Below are 27564 nucleotides of genomic sequence, written 5' to 3'. Positions count from 1 at the left end.
AGGGTAGAAATGGGGGTAGAGCATGGTAGACTTTGAATGGGAGCTGATATAGATATTTGTGAAAAATTAGCATGCAATTTGCTGCACACAGTCTACAGAATTGTGCTCTCGGGGTAGATTACTGCATTATCTGCAAACACATGAATTTTTGCCTCACTGATGTTGACATCTATATTGTTGATTATAAATGGGAAATCAAAGTGCCTCTAGATCCGTGTTTGCCAAACCCATTCCTCGTGGCCCACTAACAGTGCAGGTTTTCCAGGTCACAATTGAAATAATAAGTGCCACCTGTGGATCTTTAAAAATGTCAGTCAGTAATGAATACACCTGTGCTCCTGCAGAAAGATATGGAAATCAAGCACTGTTAGGGGTCCCTGAGGACTGGGTTTGGGAAACACTGCTTTAGATAACATGCCCTGTGGTGCCTTGTTTTAACAGACTTGGGGAAGAAAATTCACCTGTGGCCTTGATTTGTTTTCAAATATTCTATTTGATCGTTGTGTGTGTGTCGTCAATGCAAGGAGACTCTAGACCTGGCCTGGCCAACCTGTGGCTCTCCAGGTGTTGTGAAACTTCAAGCCCCAACAGGCTTTGGCAGTAGATAGCTGGCAGGTCATGCTGGGATGTGTAGTTTTGCAACATCTGGAGAGCCACAGGTTGGCCAGGCCTGATCTAGACCAATAGCTTTTAATAAACAAATGAGTAGGCTATGACTGGCAGTGTTGAAGGCCTTACTAAGGTCTAGAAAAACAGTCTTAGACAAAAAAAATAATTATGTAGGTCATGCTGCCAATCATTTGTCACCTTGGCCAGAGCTGTAATTGTTCTATGTTCAGTTTTGATTGTTTTTAGCTGGTTTATATAATCTGTGAAGCATTTAACTGGGCATTCCCAATTTTTTTTTACATCTTTATTTTATTTATTTTTGGGAGGTTTTATAATAGTGGAAGTTGATCCTAAAGTTCAAATCACATGTGTCTGCATATTTAAACAAAGGACTAACATGTGCAGTCTTACACAGTTATAGAGGGTTCCTTGAGCAAGGTCAAGTTAGACATAACACAAGTACAACCAAATCATGATCTGCTATCATTAGCATGGGTTAAAGGTATCAATGATGAGATGTTCAACCCCCTTTCAATTTTACAGAAAAGGAAGTTGCTCAATCAGTTTATTGCTGGTGTTGAGATGTATAAGAGATGTAGGTCAGTAGGCAAGCAATACTTACAGCCACACCACCCTGAACAAGCCCAATCTTGTCTTGTCTTAGCAGGTTCTTGAAAGGGTGGGGGTTATACAGAAAGGAGCAAACACAGAGAAAAATCCCCCAGCACACTGCTGTGCACCAGTATATAAGCTGCTATGCTGCTTAAAATGCAGAAGTCTGTTTCACACATTCACAAATATATGATAAGACACCTGCCCCTTCTGCTAATAGGGTGGTTCTAGCTCTAAACAATGAGAGCTCCTATATTGGGTCATACATTCATGTGTTCTTAAATTGAGAGCTAACTTACCAAGAGTTACCCCAGGAACCTGCAAATGACAATAGAGGATCGGCACCTCCAGTTAGATACTGATACCAGACACGCCTCTCAAACAACAATACAGAAATGGAAGTTGCTCAATCAGTGTATAGGTTCACAGGCTTTTAACGAGCTTGGAAAGAATAAAAAGACTGCATCTGCAGAAACTAGATTTTAAAGTTGGCAGCCTAAGTTGTAGGTAGGTTTAATTGAAAGGTAGCCATACAATAGCAAAGAGATCATTTCAGGCTAGTAGTATTATATATTTATATATTTTATAAATAAATACCTACATATTACTAAGCACTTTACAGAGAAAATACTGAGCACCTTGAACAAAACCCAGGAAACAATGGGATGGACATTCAAACACCAAAGAGAGAGGTCCCTGCTTGAAAACATATGGAAGCCTAAAAACAAAGACCACAGCAGTACATATTCCACCTTAATCCTCCTTTATCTCAGGTTGGCAATAGCAGAAAGTAATGGAAGGGAACATTTGCTTTGCTCAAATGAAGCATTTTTTTCCCCAAAGATAAATATTTTGAAATTACCATTTAAAATATATATATATATATATATATATATATATATATATATATATATATATATATATATATATATATATATATATATATATATATATATATATATATATTTTTTTTTTTATACATTTGTAATTTTGCTTGTTTGCACTAATTGGAACTCTTGTGTGCCTCCATTCAAGTGACTACTTTTTAAAGAAAATATTATGCAACAGAAAAGCTTTTTAAGGGCACATCTGTCCTATTGATTTTCAAATTGTTCAAAATATTTTCTAGAGCATATTGTGTGTATTTGTAAAGTTACAGATGTATGGGGTCTTTGCACATATTGCATTATGTTTAAAGGTGTTGATGTACTTTGCTTAATTTTAAAATGTGTAAATTGAGAGCTGGTACTAATGTTTTTGTGGGAGAGATAATTAATATTTGTGAATCTGATTTTGCAATTGTCCAGAAATTGCATAGAGCAAGTCTGGGCTGTTGTTTTCATAAGCAAGCCTGCAGTTTCCACTGTTTCTGGAATTGTGGTGTTACATTTATAAATGGTAGGAAATAAATTAATTGCAGTGGGGGTGATTTATGTGATGTAGCTAGTATGTTAGATTTGGCCCTTTATACTTATACAGTATTAATTAATAGAAAAGTACATGTTAATTGATGAAAACTGCAGCTTGCAACATTTTTTGTAAAACACCATAGGGCATGTGTACTTTAAGGTAGGGGTGAGTGAGCTACTTTTAAAATCAAGTTTTGAATATAATGCACATTTTGTCTAGTGAATAGATACAAACTTACTGGTGTGAATGAGGCCTTAGAGTTTCCACAGTATATTTAAATGGCTCCACAGTAAAATACCCTTATTTATTTGCGGCCTGATTATTAGTAAAGTACCAGGTGTAGCGGTCATTGTTTATAGATTGCAGTGGAACAAGAACTTTTTGGCCACTTTTGGATGAACACTTTTACTTTAGTATTCAATGTTATTTAACACTGCACATTGATAAACTAGAACTGTCTATATATTTTGTTCATGGACAAAAGCCAAAGATCCCAATTTTCATCTTTAATGGTTTTTATCTGAAAGGTGGGCAATATTCAATAGGTAATTTCCTATTAAATATATGAATCGTCCCTATCATAAAGCGTCTTCTTCTGTAACTATCTTTCCCACATTCAGACTTTTTACGTTCTGTTGTCATAATACTTGTATTAGAAAGCTTTAATAGGACTAGAGGATTTTTTGAGCTTTGTGACAGATGAAGTTTGAACTGATTACCAAAATCCTCTGGGCTTTGGGACTAGCCTAGATCGAGTCCATAAAAAAAGGACAGTCAGCTGTTGTAGATAAAGGCTTTATCTTTTAAATACTTGATCATTTCTAATAGATGAGTCTATCAAATGAGTTACTTAATAACCAAAATATATTTCCGTATAAGATTTTTGTGTTTTTCCCCGGTGAGTATCACTTCAGCAGTGTTCCTGATTCATCTCCTTCCAGGTGGTGGTCATTTTTATATATTATTATTTATACAGGGCTGTCTTTCCTATTGGGCACAATGGGTAGGTGCCCGGGGGCCCTGCAGCCCAGAGGGGCCCGTCGTTGGCAGCACAAAAAAAAAATCTGGAAAAAAATAACAAAATACTTACCTTGTGATCCGGCTCCCTCCCTGGTCTCCTCCTCCGTACGGCGCTCGCAGTGCATGTCGGGCGTGACGTCATCACGCCCGCCTGACATCCATTGCGGAGCGCGACGGAGGAGGAGACCAGGGAGGGAGCCGGATCGCAAGGTAAGTATTTTGTTATTTTTTTCCAGTTTTTTTTTTTTGTGCTGTCTCCGACAGACCCCCCTGGGCTGCAGGGCCCATATATATAATCTTTTTTTTTTTTTTTTTTATTTTTTTATTAATATATATGTAAATATAGGGGCCCCAGTGCACTGCTTTGCCTGGGGGCCCAAAATGTTGTTAAGTAGGACCTGTATTTATATGGCGCCTATCATATTACATAACGCTGTACAGATAATATGTAGTCATTCCCATCAGTCCCTGTCCTATTGGGCTTACAATATACTTTTTCTTATATACACACACACACCTATTTTGTCAGAAGACTGTTAACCTACCTGTATGTTTTTGGACTATGGGAGGAAACCTACACCAATACAGGGAGAACAAACTCCACACAGATAGGGCACCAGTTGAAAGCAAACTCACGATCCCGGTGCTGTAAGGCTGCAGTGCTAACCACTCAGCTACTGTATTGCTCACATTAGGTTGTAAATGTTGTTGGTCATACCTATAGTAAATTGCACACAGATATTTTGTCTGTGGCACAGTTTAGTAAAGTAAATCATTTAGCACAGATGAATGAACTATTTCTCTACCCAGAGCAGTTGTTGGAAATATAACTTGTCTTTTAAGTGCTGCTGATTGTATTGTGTGGGTGACTGACCCTCTACTCACATTTTATGGAACGATGCTGCTCTCAGAGGGAAGAGTCTTCTCGAACTGTCTGAACCAAGCGAAGGTTACATATTGCTCAGTTTGCTGGAAGCATTTCACTGAGCATTCTTCCCAGTCCATCTGTGCATGGTAAAACGTTATGTGCCAGAATTTGTAGGATATCTGCTTGAAGCAGTTAAGTGGATGGAAGTAAAGATGCAGGGAAGGCATAGCCAGATTGTTCTGTGAAAATAACACAAGCGGAAACAGGCGTTTTCCAAAGTGCTTTAAGAACAAACAAGTTTGAAAAAACAATATACATTTTTCCCTATTTTCTTTTCTTTTTTTTTTTTTCCTCCCAGTGGGCTTATCTGATGTTCCCGTTATCCAGAATGTTTTCCTCTCGTTAACTTTATAATAATTGTGACAACCATGGACAGATCCGATGTTCAGTGTCATTTATATATTATGTTCAGCATGGGTTTAATACATTAGGTACTTTTTCCTTAAACTCAGTCCTATTCTCCACTTCATAGATTGGGTGCATTTTCTTTAAAACATGTTGTAATACTAGGATTATCATTTTGCCTAGTATTGGTGTGTATGTGATTGAAGATCATGGAAGCTTCAATCACATTTCCCTTCTGCCACTATGTTATGCATACCATGTTCTGAATATTTGAAAGTTTGGTCTTACCCAGGACTGCTTTTTATGGCAGATATACTCATGATAAGCACTTCCTCCAGGGCTAAGAATATTTTAAAACAATCTCATTGCATGTCCAGAGTCACAGCTTGTCATAAAAGTGACATTTCACAAGTGCAATGATTTCAATACACATCTATTTCACCTGATTTTCCACCACCACTGCTTTCTCCTGTAGAAATTTTTATATAAAGAAATGTTAAAGTGGATATAAAATTGTATGTTTTAGTGTTGTATAAGATTCAATATAAAGCTGAAAAATGTCTTTCATTAAAGAAAATGTTCAATTTAAACCTTTTTCTTTCGTTAAGGTAACCAATATTTTTAGTGTTAGATGAACCTTCTTACAAGTGTCAGGTGTTACCAATGCTGTTGTTGATTACTTATTGCACTCTTCATAGACCGTATATATACAGACAATTTGTAGACCACTGGCTTTCCAACAAATATACTTTTGTATAGATGAGTTGGGCAGCTTGTGCTGCGCTTCCATTGAAATAACTTAAAATACTTCGCTCCTCAACATAGCTGCACTTGTAATCCTATCTGAGTACACAGCACAAACAAGCATATGTTGCAATGAGTGTCTTAAAGATGATTAGCCCATCTAAAATGTCTGCATGAAGCAATTTTCCGGGCTGGTACAAATATTTCCGAATCTTAATGGCATACTTGTTTCTCCTGGAATGTCTTAGAACCTACCAAATTTGGGGAAGACCCCCCCCCCCTCCCCCCAGACTCCCAGAAGAGCAGATACCCACCTGGATCCCAGGAGGCAGAGGTGTGACTTAATGACACAATTTGCTGCATCCGTTCCAATATTTTTTGAAACCTCTATCCTTGCTATCCACTCAAAGGGGTATACCTATTAGCATACACTTTTTTAAAGCCCTACAGAGGTTTAATCATTCACCTGATGCATTAGGAAAACTGGACGGTTTCCATTTCACATAATTAGGTTTTTGTTTCCGTTTGTCTCATTGACTGTAGACTGAACAAAGCCAATATCTGGTTGATGTGGATTATAGGGTGTTTCAGTAGTTGCACAGTGTTATCTGAAAACCCTTCTTGACCTGCTAAATTCACTTGCAATTGCAATATTTAAACTTTTCTTTACTATAAATGCTGTGTGTTATTACAGAACATGTTAGTTTTCCTGAAAGCTACTTGACATTTAATGGATGCCTTGTAACGCAGGGAGATTGCTGTTGATTGAAGTGTTCTTAAATATATTTCCATGTCTTTTGGCAGGTAATCTTTGAAGCTGAAGCCTCAGGTGGGAGGGGTGGATACATTGCTATAGATGACATTCAAGTTTTGAGCTACCCGTGCGGTAAGGATGAATTCAAAGTTTGTGTGATTTTTGTTTGTTTAAAAGAAATATGTGGTTTGTATGCAGCTGGTGTATTATTTACATTCCCACTTCTCTGAGACAATGCCTTAAAAGCAACAGTGGTTAAAACCTCTTTTGTTTGTTGTTCAATGTGGAAAATGATGTGCTTACTACATTAATTACTGTCTAATCTCAACTGCGACAGAAGACCTTAGTAAATGAGTGCTAATCCTTAATTAAAAGAATAAGTGCATTATTTGTGTGCCTTAATTGGTTGGTTTCAGTTGAGGATGCACTGTTAGACACTTTAATGAAGATATAACATGTGCTCTTCTTTAATATGGCCCCTGGGATTCTCTATCATTATCATTCCAAACGTGTTCACATTTGAGGGTTACATTTCAATACTACTGGTATTTCCAGTGGGTCTTAATAACTTTTACCTGATAAAATAAAGTTGACAGGAGGTGCCAATTTAAAACTTTCTCAATGCTAAGATTTGAATTTACTAATATATTTAGGATGAAAATGATTTTATGTTATGTCCAGGACTTAATGCCTCATATTTGCAGTCTCCTTTCCATTGATATCTGGACGGCTTGCATGCAAAATTCATAATTAAATATCTGATATTTTGTATATACAATCAGTAGAAGTATGTGTGATTCCAAGCACCTTACCTTTTCCAAGGCATGACGTTAGTCTTGTTAGTCTATTGATCTCAACAGTTCACCGTTCATTTATAGAGATTCTTGAAAATAAACTAATGAAGACCGTAGTCTGGTCACCAGGATGCACCTTTATGTAATACTGTGATAGGACTAGTTGGTTCAATAGTCTGGGGGGATTTTCAAAATTGAAACAGATTGGCGGCTGCTTACTCTGGATTAATTTCAAATATAAGTGAGGGATCACAGGAGATCCAAAATAGGTTGAACTTGAGGGACTGGTGTCTTTTTTCAACCTCATCAACTATGTTACTATGTAATAAAATGACTCTTGGTTAAGTGCCTCTCCTTCTTTTCTTTACTACTTTTATTTGTAATGGTAAACGTCTTTTCAGAGAAAATACCACGGCCCTACATAATGCAATTGATGCTGAATTGCCTGACTTGTAAGGGTGAGCACAATCTAGACATATAATTCCCATACTAATTATATGCTAAACAGCAGTCAGCACCACCTCAATATGAAAGGGATTGGTAAACAATGTCTAGCTTCTAGGGTAACATTTAACTAAGGTTCTCTTTCTCCAAAACCGTGCAATGCCTTTATGTAAACAGAAGGGAATGTTATTTACAATGTATCTCGCCTCATTTGCTAAACCTATTTGTATTTTCTGTATAGATAAATCTCCTCACTTCTTGAGACTGGGAGATGTTGAGGTGAATGCTGGTCAGAATGCCACATTTCAGTGTATTGCCACTGGAAGAGATGCAGTAAACAACAAGTTGTGGCTTCAGGTAAGATATTTTCAAGTCTTGTATAAATCATAGCCTTTTAGCCATCATTTATGGATTGAGAACTAACTCCAATGTATCTTTGCACCATACTTTCATGAACACACCCATGATAAGTTGAGATTGCATCTGATTGGTCTGGATCATAGTCTCTAAATTACAAGGTTGTGCCTGTATATTGGTAAACGCCATGCCTTTTCTGACTTGAAAATTGGGATTATTCTGGCTAATTTGGGACAGTTTGTTGGTATGTTTTACCACTTTAAATTTTCAGTGCCTCTGTAGAGCTAAGAAGGATAGTCCTTACAAAACTTTGTTTGAGGGAAGTAACTGGTGGATGCTTTTAAACTAGATACAAATAACTAAACTCTGCCGGTCCAGTTGTGGGGCTGCAGCAATGCCCCTTGAACCCCGCGCTAAAGCTTCAGCTGGCAGCCACAGTACAGCGATGCCGGAGGATAGGTTAATAACGCCGCATGGATCCCTTCCATGGCTGCCCTGTGTTAAACCCAGTGCCCTGGGTAACCGCTCGGCCTGCTACCCTGCACTACTGAACCAAATTAAGAGGTCAAGAGGAATCCGCCACAGTCACCAGCAAAGCAGTACTGCAGAAGCTAATCAAAACACCCAGAAATAACCTCTTTCAGATGCTGTGAAGGAGCCTGATGATGGCAGCAATTACTCTTCTACAACTGGTGCGCAGTTAGCACTTAAGTGTCTGATGGCTGAGTGATACTTGTGCGAGTGGTTGGTAACAGCAGGTTACTTGATGCTAAGAGGCGCTCCAAGACGAATTGGTAAAATCACTGGTAGCAATGAGGCAGGGTGACAGAGTAAACGCATCTTGTCAGAAATAGGGTGTCCAAAAGTGAGTAATCCTTTTTATTAAGTTGTGCACATTGGTCAACTTACTATTTAGAAGACTGTGGTCAGTATGTACACGGCAGAATATTTTGTCAATGCAGAGTATATACAACCGTAACATGGTATATCTCTTAAACTTCTCTTTAAATATTGATTGAAAAAACAGCCTCACAGTGAGGAACAAAATTGGAAAGTATACATAGTTCTTAATATTTAATGACTGATTTGTTATAGAGAGCATGATACCTTGGGGATCTGTATTACAAGACGGCCTATGAAAAAACTAAACTACTGAAACTAAAGTAATGCCCGTCACTTTAAACTGCCGTTGCAATATACTATAAAATTTTCCATTTACATACCTTACAACATGTGCAACAATGTGCACACAAAAGCCACATTGGCAAGCGCCATATCATGAAGATCTCTGCATTGCCACACGCACCAGTTACAGGGGTGCATTTCATCATCATCATTTATATAGCGCCAACATATTCCATAGTGCTTTACAATTGCATTTGATCCACTACTTCCCTACAACCAGGACAAAGGCACTGACTGTCAGGACAGCTGAGACAGTCCCCTCAAATCAGGACAGTCGGAAAGTATATATCTTACATTCTTTCATTAATAGTCCCATTCGCATGTTCCTAACTTGCTTTAGAATTCACAAATACCTTCAGTTTACTCCCTTTTGTTCAACTTTGATCTGCTCTTTCTCCCATAAATCCCAATGTATCCCTCATTAAGTAACTAATCATAGTACAAAGACATGAAGTGGTAAGGATGGCATATAATGAATTGTTCACTATGATCAGCTCGAGTGTGTTCCTCGTTCATGCCAGAGTTTTGTACCCAATGTGCAGGCATAGCAAGGTCTAAATCTGCATGTTAGTCTTGATTACAGTATTAAAAGAACCACTTTAAAACTGTTAGGGTACAGGAATTCTTCTTATACAGCTGCATCAATCAGCAGGTTTCATCAAGGAAACCTTTTTATTTGGAAATTAAAATGGCAATATACTGGAAAGAAGGGCTAGTAAACGTGTTAGCTTGTGCTTGCCCTTCTCTCTTTGAGCTTGTTTCAGCAGCTTCCCAATGGACGTCTTGTAGTGCTCATTATAATGTGGTGTGCTGTGCTTTCATGGGGGTCATTTGTGAGTTTTAGTCACATGTACTGATAAGAGATTCCTATTCCTCAATGCTACTGGCAGGTATAGTGACTGCAGCTACTGGAGGTCAGTCACATTGCTTTGTAGTTCTGAACAAGCATATTGTAACACTGTGATTTTGGCATCAATCTTTTGAACTGGAGGTAGAGTCAAGCCTGAATTTCGCCATTCATAGGCAGCACACAAGTATTCCTGTGTAGATTTGGTTATGTTAGTGCCAGAGGATTGATTGGAAAAGTCTGAAGGGTTGGGATTGGTGAAATTTAATTTTCTTTTCAAATGGTGCGGGCTAGAAGTCAGAGGTTGCAGTTCCTATGACTGTAGTGCTCAGTTATGCTGCTAGAACATATGTGAAGTAATATGCTATCTCCAATTGATATAACATTAAGTAGTTATTATCTACAAGCACACTACACTAAACATCAATCATTTTGCATAGGCAACCATGGAACATGATTAGGACACTTCTTTGCAGCATCATATCATTGACCACTCCGCAACTTAACTGGCCCTATTGCCACCTATGCCTTTGGCAACTATGTAATTATGGAGAGGGGAGATAGCAGTTAATACATAAAAGTTGTTGTTAAACATACAGGGACAGGCAGATTTTTAGTGTAATATCTTTGTCAAATGGTGAACTTTTTAATAAGTGAAGTTAACCTTTATCCTTTGTGTAGTACCAGTTGCAGAACAATTGCCAGAAATAGTTGTATAAAGATGCATTAAATTATAATGGGTCCAATTGCAGAGCAGAATTTTTAATAGCAGGACAGAAAAGCTAATGTAGGATTTGACTGTAGTAATTAATTAGAGCTGGCAACATGACTCTTCAGTTATTATTAATACAGGTAGGGGATGAACCCTGCGGCATTCATATCTTTCAACTTTACAAGCTATATGAATTACAATTAACCAGCCAGCCCTTTATACACACAGTTTTAGAATCTTTAGAATCCCACATTTTACAGATATCTCTTATATGACGCACTCAACTATAGATATAGCATTACTGCTGCAGCGTCTGTACAATCTTTCCCTCTTGAGATGTCTCCTGTCTGCTTGTTCCTACTTCAAATAGAATGAAACCATCCTGTTAAGCTGGGTACACACCAATACAATCTTCAGATGCAATTTCTGTAACTATTTCAGCAACAATTAAAAGTCCCAATGAGCATGCTGATTCATGCGTGCACACCTACACGATTTACCTTCAGATCTGTGATCTTCATCTCTCATAAGCAACTGCTGAAAAGATTGTGGCTCTGTACACAATCTACAGATATCTGTCTACATTGCTGGTTGTGAGTACATACATACACACTTCCACATTTGCCCGACATTGTTCCATTGTTGATCATTATTTTTAGGAAGTTTATAAAACCAAATCAATAGATGCTATGTGTATTGGGAAGATAAAAAAAAATGATTGTGGGAGCGTACACACTCTTGTACACACTTTTGCATTATTTGACCAAACAGTCGTGAATTGTGTGAGCTGCACAATAATTACATTGGTGTGTGTCCAGCTTCACTCTGGGCATCTCATGGGATAAATGGCATATGGTAATAGATTCTTAGAGTACTATCTGTAATGTAAACCTCTGACTGTATCTGTTCATTCAGTCATCCATTGCTTCCTTTTCAAAGGTTTGCTTTAATGTACCTGAATCATATCATATCTGGTAGCCGTGCAAAAGCAATCTGCTATGTTTCAGTTTAGCCGCAGAGAGATCCCTAGTGGATGATTTGAAATGTGATTGTTCAGTACACAAGAGCACTCTGGCAGTTGAAGGAGCAGACTGGAATTCATTCCATTTGACAGCTGTGAATTGCATCAGGTTCTCACAATTAAGGTGGGTGGGTGCACTACACACTACCGAGGAATGAGCACAACGGGGCAGAGAGCACATTCCATTTCAACTAAATCAAAAAGAGGAATTGCGAGGGACAATCAGACATTTCTATACAGTTTAAAACTTTTAAGACCCAGGATGTTGCCACCTAGAAAAAAAATCAGTTACTGAGTTATGCTGCTTGTTTAACTTGACAATAATTACAAGAGAAGTCATACGGATTAATGTATTCTTCAAAATTGGAAATGAAGGTTGATTGCTTGTATTTGTAGCGTTATATGAAGATGATTGTTTACTCAAAGCTGACACACATAACTACTTTCAATTAACAATTTAGTCAAGTTGGTTTGCATGAACATTGTTGACACTTCCAGCCTATATAAGTAAAGGTTTGCACAAGCACATTGTTTCTCTATCCCAGTCTCTTATTGGTTCATTGTTTTCAATGCTTGACTTGGAAGAGACTTTTGGAGAGATGCAATTAACCACAAAGTGAAACGGGAGCCTTGCACAATATCCTCCTGTGCGTAGTTCCAGTTAATATGGTACTGAAATCTTCAATTATTTTTATGCTCACACCTCTGAGATTTAAGATTTCAGGCCATACATCACAGTGGAGCTTTATCACGCACTTGACTATTAATTGCATCTCTCTTTCATATCTGATATATTCATTCAAACAAGTCCATCACGCTCCGCAGCAACTCTCAATTGACGTGCACATGTGGAGGAAACGCTTGTCTTTACATATGGTTTGCCAAATGTTATACTTTTCAAAACAAACCGTTTAGAGAAGTCCTTTGATTGTGCAAATGTGAAGTTGAATCCCTGTATTAATTGAATAACTATTTATCTGGATTGTATTGTTGTACAGCAAAACTAGTAATTTTCCACAGTCAGACCTAGGAGCATATTCAATTACGATTCCGGTCCGCCGGAACGGGCCGTGAAGTTAATCCACGGTACTGCAATAACGTGGATTTTCGTTCGCAGCCCATAGGGTTGCGTACGAAAATCTGCGTTATTGAAGTACTGTATTACCGGCATTAGTGCCGCGGACCGGAATCGTAATTGAATATGCCCCCTAGAATTTTTCTAACTTTCCACTTGAATTTCCAACACAAAGTATATCCATGTAACATACGCATACATGACCCTGCTTTAGACCATCATCAAATTATCTTATGACATTAATACATATATTTTGGGAACCTTAACTGTTTTAACTGCCAGAATGTAGTGCTATTTTTATACAGAACTTTACTGTGCATATGCCCAATGATGCACTCATATGGGTCCGTGAATTACTGAGTTCAAATAGACCTGAAAGTGGAAGAGAGCCCTAAAACGTTGTGTAAATCATTCGTTCAAGCAGATTAAAGTACTAAATACGTTTTTCTTATACTATCGTCATCAGCTATTTATATAGCGCCACTAATTCCACATTGCTGTGCAGAGAACTCACATCAGTTCTGCAATCCCAACTGCAATGGTGCAGGCTTTCAAAGTAAGCAATGATGATGAGCAAGAGAAGGCAGCCATCTCGCTCTGTATGTAGAACCAGGTGGTAAAGTTGGAAACAGACTATTACGGACAAGAATTAGAGGCAGCATGTTACAACCAGCTGACAAAGATGTGGGAATTTTATGGAAGTGTCATTGGGGTGGGTGGGACAAAATATTGTCAAAGCTGTTTCGTATGGAAAGAGAAAAAAAAATTGCTGAGTGAATGCAAGTCATACTCTTCTAAAAAGTTGTTTTAAAGTGCTAGCTTTGCCCACAAGTTTCCAAACCTTTATATCTATTTGCAGTGAGCTGATTAATAACCAGCGGACATTTGTCACTGTACACATTTTACATAAACAAAAATGTTAAAAATAGTCTACTGAATATCTGTTTAAAAAAGTGTTGAGGGAGTAGTCTGGCAGTAAGGTCCTATAAACTGCAACAAAGCTAAACTGGGAATGTAGGACTATACATGATGCAGAACTGACGTAAGCCTTGCCAATTATCTCTAAAAGTGATAGTAGCCCAGGCAGGAGTTACTCGCTTTGTTTGACTGGTATTTTACAGTCATGACCTAGATAGACATGGGTATAAAGAGAAATTTGTAGCTTCAAACAATCATGACTTATCTGTCAATTGGCATTTCTTATGGATTTTAATACAAATATAGTGCTGATTGATCAATTTCTGAATCATAAGAAAAACATTGTTCTAACCTTCAGTGAAAGACAAAACATGGGCAGCATGGAGGCACAGTGGTTAGTATTGCTCTCTCACAGTGCTGGGGTTATGGGTCTGATTCCATCTATAGCACTGTCTTTGTGGACTATGTATATTCTACCACTGTGCACATGTGTTTTTCCCAGATGTTCTGGTTTCCTCTAACATTCCAAAAATATAGTGTGTATTTGGTAGGGAATTTAGACTGAATCTCCAATGGGTAGGGACTGATGTGAATGATTACATATTTTCTGTGCAGTGTATTATTATTATCAGTTATTTATATAGCACCAATTATATTAAAGACCATTTCAACTTTCTCTACACCGCTTTCCCATAGTAACCAATAATGTTTCGGCTTTCATCAGTCTTGGGTAGACTACTGAAAGAGAACAATTAGAAAAATTATCTATTTGATGCTGCTGTATATTTCTATACTTTTGCAATATGTTATTCCATGTTTTTTATTTTGAAGATAAATTATTTCAGTTTATCAATCCAAAATACTTCTCTGTCTTGTGGTGTATATTGCTTTCTTTATTTTTCTGTCTCTCCATAAATAGACCTCATCCTACTTTTGGACTTGCCAAATATATTTGTGCGGAAACAGACCCTGCCAACTGAGAGTGTCTACAGCACAAATGTGTTCTTCATACTCCCTCCTGTACTGTGTAAGGGAGAACGATCATGCACAGTACATTCATGAATGAGCCAAAAACCCTGCTGGGGAGGCTCATTATGTATGCAGAGATGCACGTAAATGGAAGCTACTAGCCTGCATTGGGAAATGGGCAAGTGTTTGCTACACAACTGTATTATGAGGAATGATTATGGGAGAAAATCTGGAGGTGGAGTTAACGTTTATCATATCCACAGGCCTTTGCAAAGGCTACTGATACTCCATCTGATTTGGCAGTTACATTAATAAAATTCAAGAGTGTTTTATAGTCTGTTGTGTTATTGTTTCATGAACTGATTAGACTGGATTTTAACTTTCAGCTTTAAACTTCTTCAGATACTTTTACATCAGCAAAGGTTTCATTCCAGTGTTGACTGGAGCTCCCTCTTAGCACATCAAATATTGGATAATGTCGTTTTTTTTAGTGTCACAACTATGATAATAAGCATAAATAAAAAAGGCAAAGAACAAATGTATGCCTCTAGCCAACGTACAGGGAAGGGCTGGCAAATGTTACCCCAGGGAAGACTCGACTCTGCAGCAAATTAGGAACATTTTAAGGGAACAAAAATGCAGGTGACCCAGGCCAAGGTAGCCCACTATGGGACCGGCCAGGGGGGGGAGTGGGCAAATTCCCACCTGTTGCCCAGCCTGCCCCTGCCAATGTACACCATATGTACCCAGTAAATGGTTACTTTGATACGTCTGCTGTATTCCAGTCACTGTTCTCAGTGCGGGTGCAAGCCCAAGGAATGTCCTAGGCTACACCATTTTCTCGTGAAAATTGTCACCCCCCCTCAGCCCCATCCCCACCCAACCCGAGAATTGTGCCCCTCGCCCCCACTTCTTACCTCAGCAGGTGGTGATGACATCCTCCCCTCCTCAGACCGAGGGTGTGACACTTGGCTGTTACATCATAGCCAAGCGCTACACTCCCAGCTTAACACTGACATTGAGGAGCAGCCGTCGACAATTTCACATATAAGAGCTGCTTCTCTTTCAAGTTATGGCCAGCGCTCCATTTGGGAGTGTTACAAACACTGGATGAGTGATATTATGTCACTCAGTGGTTTAGTCATTGTTTTAGGCATTGGCCCCTCACCTATGGCACCCGAGAGAAACACCTAGGTTTGCCTAATGGTAATACCAGCACTGATTATCCTCTTCAGCTCTGTGTAACACCACCACCAACATGTCTGTCCACACCAGTGGGACAGGTGGCGTGGCCACTGCGCATCGGAGATTTGACCAGGCCTCCAGAGGGCTGGTTAGCGCTGTAAAGCAGAAATCAGGATGTTTGGGAGGTGGTGCAACCGTTGTTTCTGTGATGGCAGTGGTGATCTAGGTCTGTATTGCTTGTAATACAAATGCTATTTTTTTCATAATAGATATTATTTAGAATTGTTATTAAATGCAATATGATTTTTCAATTAGCATTTATTAAATACTAGAAATTAAGAAGCTGTTGAGGGCCACTAAAAATAAAATGCAAGTACAATAGCTTGAAAATGAAAAGGCATGTTGTAAAGACATTTGATATAGTGACATTATTTACCTCATTGAAATGTATTATTTTCACTAATGATGCAATTTTAGGCACAAAAAAAAGTTTCTTGCAGTGTATTTGTAATAGGATTACAGAATTTAAGTCTGTGTAAATGGAGGGTATAAAAAAAAACCTCCCCCTTTTTCATCATGCTGGCATTAGGCCGAGGTGAAGTGTTGACAGACATCAAAATTCAGAATTGAAAAGACCTCGGGGAAAGCTTATCAGACGAGAGCAAAGGAGGGGATGCTATTTAGCACATCCAAAAATACGTACAAAAACCGTTCCATGCTGTGCCTTTAAAATATGCTTGACATTTCCTAAACACACATTTGACCTTGTTATATCACTATAACTTTCTCATGCCTATATTACACATGATTGGGGGTAATTTAGCTCTCATATGAATTATATGTATGAGACTGCTCTTCTGCATAATACTTACTGTGCATGTCAACACTTCACTGATTTCTGTGTTCCTTCCTTATGAGATTGCAGGCCCAGCTGCTCTCTTAATACAGCTGGAACAGTGTAGACAAGTACACTGTATAATCAGTCTTCAGAGTTTTCTCTTCTGTCAGTATGAAAGAGGATTTGTCTCTGGTTCTACATTACGCTTTAACCATTTTAATTAAATTAGCTCAACACTGAATTGTGCGTGGACCTCACACTATTATTTTAGTATAATCAAAATCTATGTGGTTATCGGGCAGTGTCTGCAGAATGTGAATGTGGTAGACAAACCACATAGTTTTTCCTTCTAGCGATCATCGAATGCCCAACTGAATCAGAATAGAGTGGAGCCATTTCCAATATTGTTTGGTCTCTGGAGCCAATCAGCGAGTTTGTTAGATGTTGACCACTTGCCCATTCTACAGGGACTGGTTACTATATTTAGAAGAAACCCCTTTTTCCTGACCATTTTTTGTTATTTGATAACTAGACTTATGTGACTAGGCCCAGGGTTTGTCATGGGGGGAACACACAGTTGTGGTTTCCAAAATAAAATTAATTCCGCTAGGCTGGTTTTGAGATTTGTGGTCCCTCCCACCTCCCTGACATCTATTCTTAGTATGCAGAATGATGACTGATCAGCTCCTGTTGAATCTTGGAATAGATACTCTCAATTTTTTCTTCTAAACTGTTAACAAAGTTTATCAGATGCACATTATATAAAGAGTTTATGCTTATTTATTAACAAAAAACTAGAATACAATAAAATCAAAACTAAACCTGCATGGTCCATGCAATAATATATAATTTAAGTCTTTCTACTAGGTATTTCGATAGTCAAACCATGGCTATCAAACCAACTTAATTACAATTCAACCAAGAAACTAAGTATTGCATGATTCACTTTTAATCTAAAAAGTTTCAGTGGGTGTTTGATATGACCTGTGCACAGGTTATGTTTAATATCTTTGTTCCAGCCCTGTACAGTAAAGACTAGGCTTAGAATTTTCCTAGGGAAGTGAGATTAGATAACGCGTTTGAAATCTTAGAAGTATTCCAATGTAGTATGTTTGTTGGACCACTCCAAAAAGCGCTTGTGACAGGATGGACCGCCTTTGCCACCCTGTCTGCTGTTGCTGAGGACTGGCTGGGCTTACTTTGCCACCATCCCCTTTCTTTATCCCAAATACACCCCTCCTGTCGCAGTAGGAAGAGCCTGCTGCCACCACTAGGCTCCTACACCGGCACCTAGAACCGCTTCCTTCTGGGTAACTCTCGCTGCTAGGGTACCTCCTTGCTGGTACACCTGGGCTGGTACACCTGACCTCTTGCCTTCAGATCAGGGTTGCTTTTGATGCCAGCAGCGAGTTATTTATTAATCTTTTGTTTATTGATATTGGCATATTCAATAAAAAAAAAGTCAAATGGTATTTGTGTTTTGTAAGTTTTTGTAGGGGACTTTCAGCCAGCAGCTTTGTATAAGAGTGTAATCCAAACAAATATGTTATCTCCAACACATAGGAGAGGTATTGGGGAACATTTTATGAAGCTTTCAAGGGAGTACTATAAAATATTATATGAATATGAAACCATAGTACAAGCTTCCATAATACCCCCATGTTTTAATATCTAAGATTATAGTGTCCCTCTGTACTCCAATGGCCTCCACAGTCACCGGATCTCATTCCAAGAATCCAGAATCTCTAAGAAATGTTTTCAGTACCTTGTTGAATCAATGCCATGAAGAATCCTATATAATATATATAGAGAGATATAAGGGTCTATTTATTAATAGATGGTGATAGGGCTGAATTAGTTCCACTATTTTGTTCTTTAAAATTGCTTTCTTGGGAAAGCTTCGCTGGTGAGACATGACTAGTACCACTATCACCAGCGGTGACACAAATAATCTTGCCACCAGAGGAGGCTATTCATATCATCGGTGGTGACTCCTTAATGTATAGGGCAAAGCCCTATATGTTTTCACCAAATATAGGGCTGTTTGTCCTGTAATATACAGGCCCCATAGAAAGAACAAAATGTGTATATTTTTTGTCTTATAGGAAATGGGCTCATGAGGTCATAGTGTATTTTTGTGTGTTTTGCTTAATCAAGCACACATTTTCATCTTCTATACTGTTAGGTAAGTTTTGTCTTCATAATGTCCCATTCTAACCAGAATTAACTTTTTCACAGTGTGTTAAATTTTTAACGCTATGTAAATAATTTACAGCTTCTGCCCTTGTACCAGAGTCTACATTCTTCCATTTGTGAATATAGTTTAAGAAGACTATACATATTCCTGTTAGCCCTGCAGCAGTTTGCATCAATATGATGTCCTTTAAAATATTAACTAAACGTAATTAAAATTCTTTATTGAAAGTGATGCTTTGAATTACTGATGTGCTGAAGGCTGAATTACCCTAATTAAATGGTTCAAAAATTTGTTAAAGGGATAATGCCATCTTGGCAATAGTTATTGGTGTTTTTATGAACTAAAATAAATTGGGTACCCTTTTGCTTCAGAGTTGGCTTAAAATGCATTAATGAATACAAAATAAAAGTTGTCAATTAATTTACAGATTAAATTAAAATGTTAGACTCCTATCCTTCATGCTGATAATATCATTACTAGGGATATAATCACAAGAGGCTCCGTCTGGATTTCTCGCACCATTGAATGACTCCCGCTAGAATACTGTACTAGTAACCGCACTCCCAGTATTGTGGTGAGATTGACTACTGACAGGAATTACTCATGTGCTTAGTAAAACCAAAATGAGCTTTAAAACCTCCTAATTGTAGCCTCAGCTATTCATGTTGACATCAGGCTAACATTATCTCGATTATTATGCACATTATTACATTGTGTGCTTGACTGGACTTTCCAGTTCCAATGTTAGAGTGGTTAGACTTGTCTTTTTAATTCTGTGATGTGTATTCAGCATTATGTATAACATGTTGCTTTTCAACAAACATGTTGCTATATATAATCATAATTGCCTAGTCTTCCAGGACTCCCAGGAGAAAAGGCTACTATCCTGCGTCCCACCCACTACCATAGTGGGCGGGACCATGATGGCATGATTCACTGCGAATCGCGTCAGCATGACCCCACTGTGCAATGACTTTATTCACCAAATTGTGCAGCAGGGGGCAAGGCAGTGATGTTGCAGATTGCATCACCTTGCCCCCACATTTGCCACTTGAACCTCCCCTCCAGAATGTCCTGGAGGGGAGGCCAAAAGAGTTGGCAAGTATGTATATAAATTATCTAACAGATGTGTCCATATATAATAAAATCTGCTAATTTCTGAATTATTTCCTTCCTCTATAAAAAGCCAGATGTCTTGGTTGATGCCTATGTGAAGTTCTTTTATTATGCACAGGGATTGTGTGCTAATATTTGTTTAACCCGGAATAAAGTCACGGCCAATTCATTGCCTATTCATAGTTTGCTCTATGTATGCGGCTGCTGATCACATTTCATGTTTGAGTTTGTTGACATAAGTGTGATGTTGATTTGCAATAGGGTTACAGTTATCTGATGCACCTTGAGAATAAAAAAAAAAAAAAAAAATTACAAAAGCGTGGTCTTTATAAACTGATTTTATTTTTTTTCCTTCATATGTCGTTTTACTATGCTAGAGCTGAAGAACTTTGCGTTCTTTTTAGGTTGCAATAGATACATTTGTGAGGTTATTTCACTATGTAAAATTGCTACTATGAGTCTTAAATCATGGTACCATATCATTTTAGATTTGTACATTGTGTGATCTGACATCCCTGCCATTGGTGTTTTGTTTTTCAGAGGAGGAATGGAGAAGATATACCTGTAGTGCAAACAAAAAACATCAATCACAGAAGATTTGCAGCCTCTTTCAGGTTACGGGAGGTGACAAAGGCAGATGAAGACCTGTACAGATGTGTAACACAATCGGAGAGAGGTTCTGGAGTCTCAAATTTTGCTCAACTTATCATCAGAGGTAAAAAAAAACCAACAAATTAATACATTGGGTTTACTATTGAATGACCCTTGTGCAAGAGAAGATTGTTAATACATTTTTTTTTAAAGCATGTTTTACTGCAAAAGTGTTTGGGCCCTTTTCTTTAGTTACAAACAGGACAAGCAATATCTTTGGACGAGTTAGTCTAGAGTGCCAAGTTTCAAGGGAAGCCTAGAACCGTGAATGAGTGACATTTCCCTCATTTAGTGTGGTCTTAATTTTTCCTTACGTGCCCCAAAAATGAGTGCCAGCTTCCCCAGGGATTTAAATGAAATGATCCTTTTAATTTAAAGAAAACAGTAGATAGGGGTGTTTTTAATTATTTAAATTAAGTTAAAGTTTCTGTAGTACTGCTGATCTTCCGTGTCAATAATAGGCTGGATGTGTGTTGCTACACTGACATGGCGGAGCAGCAACAGGTAGCATCACAGTGACTGATAAAACCCCCCCTTCCCTGTGCTTGCTCCTCACCAGATAAGACATGGTGAAAATAGGGAGGCAGTATCCAGAGGGAGAGGGGTGCTTAATGCTCATAGTATATTTAACTGCTTACAAAACTGCCTTTCAGCTGCAGTCAGATGTAATAGTTATCACTGGCTTATTTGCTTGTTGCTATACACACAGTGACCACTATTTTAAACATTTAAAATACTATGTTCATCTCAAATCATGACAATTATATTACATTGTCGCAAGATCTAATTTTGCAAACTAGAGATGACTATTTTTCCGTGAGGTGAGCCTAGGGAGTGATGGTGATCTTTCTGCAATCTGAGCTAATCACTCCGTATGTTTTTGTTTTGTTTTTTGTTTTGTTTTTTTTAAGCACTGGGCATTTTTAAACTTGTGTTTTTCCTGTTAATTTTGTTTTGGCTGAACAAAAAAAAAACCCAGAGAAATTGATTTAACATTTGATTGAAGTCTTAATTTGTTTTCTTTTTCATATATATATATGTATAACATATTAGTAGCTGTTAAGCTTCTTTCAAGTGTTGTCCATGGTAAGAATAGAAAATGTTTTCGCACCAGATCAGTTTTTCTTGAATGCATAATTGCTAGGTCTGTTCATGGTTTAATTTCAGTATGGACGCTTAACATAGACAATTTTCATTCCTCATGTTTTATAAACATGTAATGTGCAGGTAACATTTGTGTCTGATCTCCTGTTACTGGCACTTTAAACTTTTAGTGCTTTTATCTAGCCATCTTGCTCTATCTCCACCTATTCAATTACATTCTACAGACTTGTTATCAATGTGTCATGTAGGCTGTAAAACACAGACTGTGTTTATTGTGTTGTGACATTTGAATAAGCTTACAGACCCATGATAATGCATAACGAAGCGTGATAAAGGCATGTATGAGCAACACTGGTGTGTTAAAATGATAATGAAAAACATACTTATATTGTACATTATATTTTGGGAGACTTATAACAAAGTAACCAACATGTCTTATTTTGTGCCCTTAAGTCACAGAAGCCACCAAATTGTTGCCATATCCTTATGTACATTAATGGTCCAATTGTAAAGCGCTACGGAATTTGCTGGCGCTATATAAATAAATGATGATGATGATGGTTACATATCCCTTGCATTTATTAGTAGAATTTTTATGTTGCAGGGTTTGATGCTGAAATGAGTCTAACTTCTACATTGTCAGTGAAACCTATCTAAAAGCTTGCTACAGTGTGTTTTATAGTCTTGTTTATTTGATAAATCATATTATCTAACATTCATATTTACAATACAAGACACCCAAGAGGAGTTCAGCTTCTGTGGTGTTAAACCTATGCTAAGGATTAACCATCATGACGACTCCTGTTTCTCTGTGGCACGTTAAATCTGACATCCTGCTATCTCCAGTGAAAAGATGATAATTTTAAGGGAAAGTTTGGGGCCACTGATATGAATTACCTTTAATGTGAGTTGGCAGCGTATTGCCCGTTGTCAACGATGACCCAGGGGCAAGAGTTTATTAGTACATTTCCTTCCAAAGCCAATGTGACAGGGCATGCCCAGGGCTTTTTTATCCTAGCTGTTTGTAACAAATGAAAATTTCACTACTGGATTCTGCTACGGTGTAATATTGATCTGGTTCTTAAGACCGCTAGAGGATGAATTAAAAAAATGCAAAGTGTACTTTGTCATGGTTTTAGCATTGCTTTCAAATCCGTTTGAGCAATACTAATGTTTTTGTCTTGTAAACGACTTGTAAACTGTAAAAAAAAATAAAAAAATACCTCCCCCATAGTAGTAATAATGGCAGTGTGAATAGCTACATGCAAAACATTATTACACGCACTCATCTGTCTTCATTATTAATTTAGCCATTTCTAGCTGAAAGATCACTCTTGTATGACCAGTAGATGCTGCATATGCTTCCTGGAAACCCCAGAGATCACTTCAGGAGTGAGCTACTAGATCTGAGAGATCCCAGTTTAGCTCATGCTTGCCCACTCTCTCAGAATGTCTGGTTAGGTCTCCCGGGATCAAGTGATAGCAGGGCCATTCTCCTGCCCACCTCCTAGTGAAGGCCTCCATGAAGCCATTTGTTACAGATCACATCATTTTGGTCCAGTCCCCCTATGCACTGGTATGTCTCCTCCCCTCCGGGATCTCCAAACAAAAAGTATATAAGTATAGATTAGCCGTCAAACAATTCTTTGTTCTTGCTCGAGTTGATATATCAATATTGGTTAATGCAAAAACAAAGTGCTTTTAGAAAAATATGTAAAATATATTTGTCATGTACCCCTAGATCCTTTTTCTGATTTGGGCTATACTATTAAAAAAAATAAATAGAAAAGATACCCGCTCACTTTTAGTCCCTATAACTGTCTCTAAATTACACTTACGTATTGTAGGCTACCCAAGCATTACGAATGTTAGATTTTTGGCTAACAGGAAAATAAACTTGCCTAGTCCAGAAAAAGTGTACTTTATTATTTGTGACTAATTTTAGTATATAGTCTAGATTATAATATAAATAAGTCTATAATGCTACTAAAATTGAATCCTGTAACAATAATAAAAATAACAAAAGAATAAGCAGCATCATTTTCTCTGATACTCTAATAAATAGGGGGTTCAGATTTATTTTCTAATAACTATTTATATTTTCCACTTAAAGTTTTTCAGACACCACCAAAGTGTGAAATTAGTAATTTAAACACTATTATTAACTAGTATTATATATATGGAAAGAAAGAATAGGAATTTTACTTATAAGCCTGACAAACATTGACTATTCATATAGCAGACGGAAGTTACAGATTACATTTCAGTCTCCTGGCAATGACAATGATAGAACTTGTGTCCCGAAATGTAACGCATCAAAAACTGCTTTGACTTTTCATTACAATCCGATTTGTTAGTGACAATATGCTTACAGCCGATATCACTCATGATTATGGCGTATCCATAAGGAAATCTTCTGCTAGGAGTCCGATTTTTTTGAAAATTAGATTTCTTTCAGAGTGTATCTTATTAAACAACATTTTATAGTGTTATAAAATCTCTGAAGCTGTGAAAGGTTATATCTGTGTTTCTTTTTTTTTGTTTTTACATGCCGGTTATAAAAAAAGAAAACTCCAAAATGTCAGACAGAGGTTAAAATATCTCATTTCATTCTCATTAATTTTTTTCTTTGTTAGCTCTTCACATCAAGCCCACGGAGGACAATGCAGTTCAGGGAGATCATTCATCTTCCCAAAGTGCTTCTCTTATAATAATTTCATGTTTTGAATTGTTAAGATTAGACCCTTCTCAGAGTCCCCTAATCTACACAGATTTGATTTTATTTTTAATATATCCGTGCAGTATTCCCTGCCATAAATTGTGGAACTAATTGGTGAAATTATTTTCGTTGCTTGGGCTATTTTTCCTCCTGTTTCTCATTTAAGTGTCAATTTTTTGCAGTCTTGACAAACGAGTTTTAAATACTAAGCATATATCCACTCAAGTGAGGAGTACAGGGTACTTCTGCCCTGCATATGCCCAGTTTTGAAGCCATTTTGTGGTCTGAACTATCAATTCAGTAGAAAATAGGGACGTGGCAGAGGCATGAGCCCCATTGGTTCTCCTATTTCATCGATGTTAATAGTTACTTGTCTTGGTGACATGTACACTTTAAAATGACTAAGAAGACCATACTCAGATTCTGCAGTGCTGTTAGGTGGTAGAGCAATACGGAGTTGAGTAATTTACTGTAATGAGAGCTTTTGGCCAATCGAGTATAGGCTTAGTAGTTCTATAATTTATTGAGGATGTCTAACCACTTCCTGACTTGGGGGCTTCCACAGCAACAGCAATAGGAGTGGTCTTTAGTGCAGCATGTTGGGATAGAACTGGGCATGCCATAGGGGCCTTGGCACATCATAACATGCCTCCTTTTCAGCAGCGAGCATGCTTTGTCCTGAGGAATGGTATGCAGAGTGAGTTTTATGGGACAGTTTGGTATCAACTTACCCAGCATCTCCATGGTCCTGAAAGTGAACATTTTATTTCCATATTCCTAAAGAGATTAGTTTTAAAAATGAATTTGAATACAGACTGTTACTATGGCAAATAGGGCTTCTGTATCATTGCTAAGTGAATGCTTTTACGTGTTTAGTGGTTGCCCCCACTTATACACCTGTCATTAATTACCTGATGGGGCTCTACATTGCATATGTATGTTCAGATGGGTCTCTGCATTGTATACTGTCCTGGAGATGGCCTTTGTGTTGCATACTGGTTACCAAGTACATTGAATACTGCCCATCAAACTATTCATTATGTTGTATATTAGGCTAGGTACACACTGAAGAATTTTCCGACCGACATGTTCTCTCAAACGATTGAACCTACCACTGAGTCCGATCAGTCTGACGATTCATGCATACACACTGACACGATTTACTTTCAGATCTTTGCTCTTCATCTGGTCCTTCATCTGGTCCACTAGTCCTCAGAAAATGACAGCATAATATTCATTCATTCATTGTTACCACATTGATTAAAACCGCCTTGTTATAGCTGTCTACATGTCCTAACGAATGTCGTTCGCTTCTGTGACTCTGTAATGAAACATTCTCTCTCGGAACAAACAAATGAATTATTGCTTCTGCAGCACGATTACTCACCGGGACATTCTTCACTAGCATCAGCTGAAAAGTGCCCAACTCTGTAAACTCTATGGATCTTGAGCATGAGTGCATACACACTACATGATTGGTCAGAAAATATTAAACAGTACGACCAATCAAATGAAGCGATGATCGGCACTTTGGGACGACTTTAGATCATTGCGTCACTATACACACTCACATGATAGCTGACCAAACGGTCGGATGTCGGCTGATTTTGGAGGTTTTTCGTGCAATCATCTGGCCAGTGTGTACCTAGCCTTAGCTGTCAGGCTAGTCACTAACCTATATATACTGGCTGTCACACTAGGTTGTATTTTGTATGTCGGTTGTCAGATTAGACTCTGCACTGTATACTGATCATCAGATAGGGTTCTGAATTGCATAATCCTAATCCAGTGGAGCACTACTTTGTATGTTGATGGAACTGGGCACTGTGTGTTTAAAGCCATTTGAAAATGCAGTGGTGAAAAGGAGATAAACATGAAATATATGGTTGCTTGAATAATAAGTGTATGAAAAAACAGGTTTATATATCCACTAAAGCATTTGTTAGTTTACTTTTTTGCCTGAAGATGATATGAATTGTCAGCATTGGTGTTAATTTTGTCAGGCCTCTAAATGATTTCAAGCTGAACCTTTACCACAGAATAATCCGTGTGAAGATGGTAATAGAGATAAATGAACATTTGCAAAGCCACAACTATGTTCTAAAATATATATCATCCGCCAAGACTAGAGAAAAAGCGTTTTGAAGGTGAGCAGAGATTGGGTGTAAATAATGCATGGATACATAGAAGGTTAAAATGTGTCAAGGGAACAATTGCATACATCTCTGTGTAGCAAATGAAAAGGGCTGTTTTATGTTGAAAGAAAGTTGACACAAGTATGATTTACAATCGGCACAGCTTTGCAGGAGCAGTTTTTTAATCATATACAATAATCCTTGAATTCATTTTCCTCTCCCACTTTTCATTTTGAGGCTGGATTTTGTCTCTTGTGGTTTGCAGTAGGATTACATCATGAGTGATTTGCACACTATGACCAGGAATCTCAAATCGCCTCTTAAACACAATTATTTTCTAAGGTTTTTTTTTTTTGTGTCCTTGTATGCTTGAGATTGTTTAACACAGTTATTTTTGCCCTTTATTTGTAATAGGTTACCAGACTATACCAATATTCATTAAGGGTGGTACACTCTGAAAATAGTAAAATACTAGAATAAGATGAGCACAATGAAGTAGTATAGGTCAAAAATTCATTTTCTAAAATATTCTCTTCCCAGCCCTTTCTCTAACGATTTATTTTTAGTTTAATATTTTATAAACTTGATAAAAAGTTATTAATTTAAATAAAAAAATGGTTAGATAAGTATTTTTAAAGTAACTTATATTGTCAGTTTAGCCTTTTTTTCAATGTAGCTTTTGGGCTCTATATTTTGCTCTATTTTTGCTATTTTTAAAAGCATTTTTTTTTGGTGGGGTGGATCACCTTCACTTAACTTTATGATACTATTAATGCCAAAGTAAGCGTTAAACTATTGTATATATTAGGAGTTGCACACCACATCACGAGTTACTGAAATTATAAGTCAATGCTGTTTTAAATGACAATAACGTA

The 27564-nt window shown here is 37.6% G+C and overlaps 1 protein-coding gene across 11 annotated transcripts in view; it reads left to right on the top strand.

The window, feature by feature from the left end:
- Positions 1 to 27564, top strand: part of PTPRK (protein tyrosine phosphatase receptor type K) — a 354281-nt gene that overhangs the window by 145588 nt on the left and 181129 nt on the right. For all 11 annotated transcript variants that reach the window (XM_075203050.1, XM_075203040.1, XM_075203044.1 and 8 more), the window contains exons 4-6: positions 6473 to 6554; positions 7902 to 8017; positions 20621 to 20795. In XM_075203050.1, the coding sequence (XP_075059151.1) occupies positions 6473 to 6554; positions 7902 to 8017; positions 20621 to 20795 (373 nt within the window). The remainder of the gene's footprint in view (positions 1 to 6472; positions 6555 to 7901; positions 8018 to 20620; positions 20796 to 27564) is intronic.

This window comes from Mixophyes fleayi, chromosome 3 (assembly GCF_038048845.1).
Source record: "Mixophyes fleayi isolate aMixFle1 chromosome 3, aMixFle1.hap1, whole genome shotgun sequence".
NCBI lineage: Eukaryota > Metazoa > Chordata > Amphibia > Anura > Limnodynastidae > Mixophyes > Mixophyes fleayi.
Note: the sequence above shows the minus strand (reverse complement) of the source record. Positions and strands in the feature narration are given on the sequence as shown.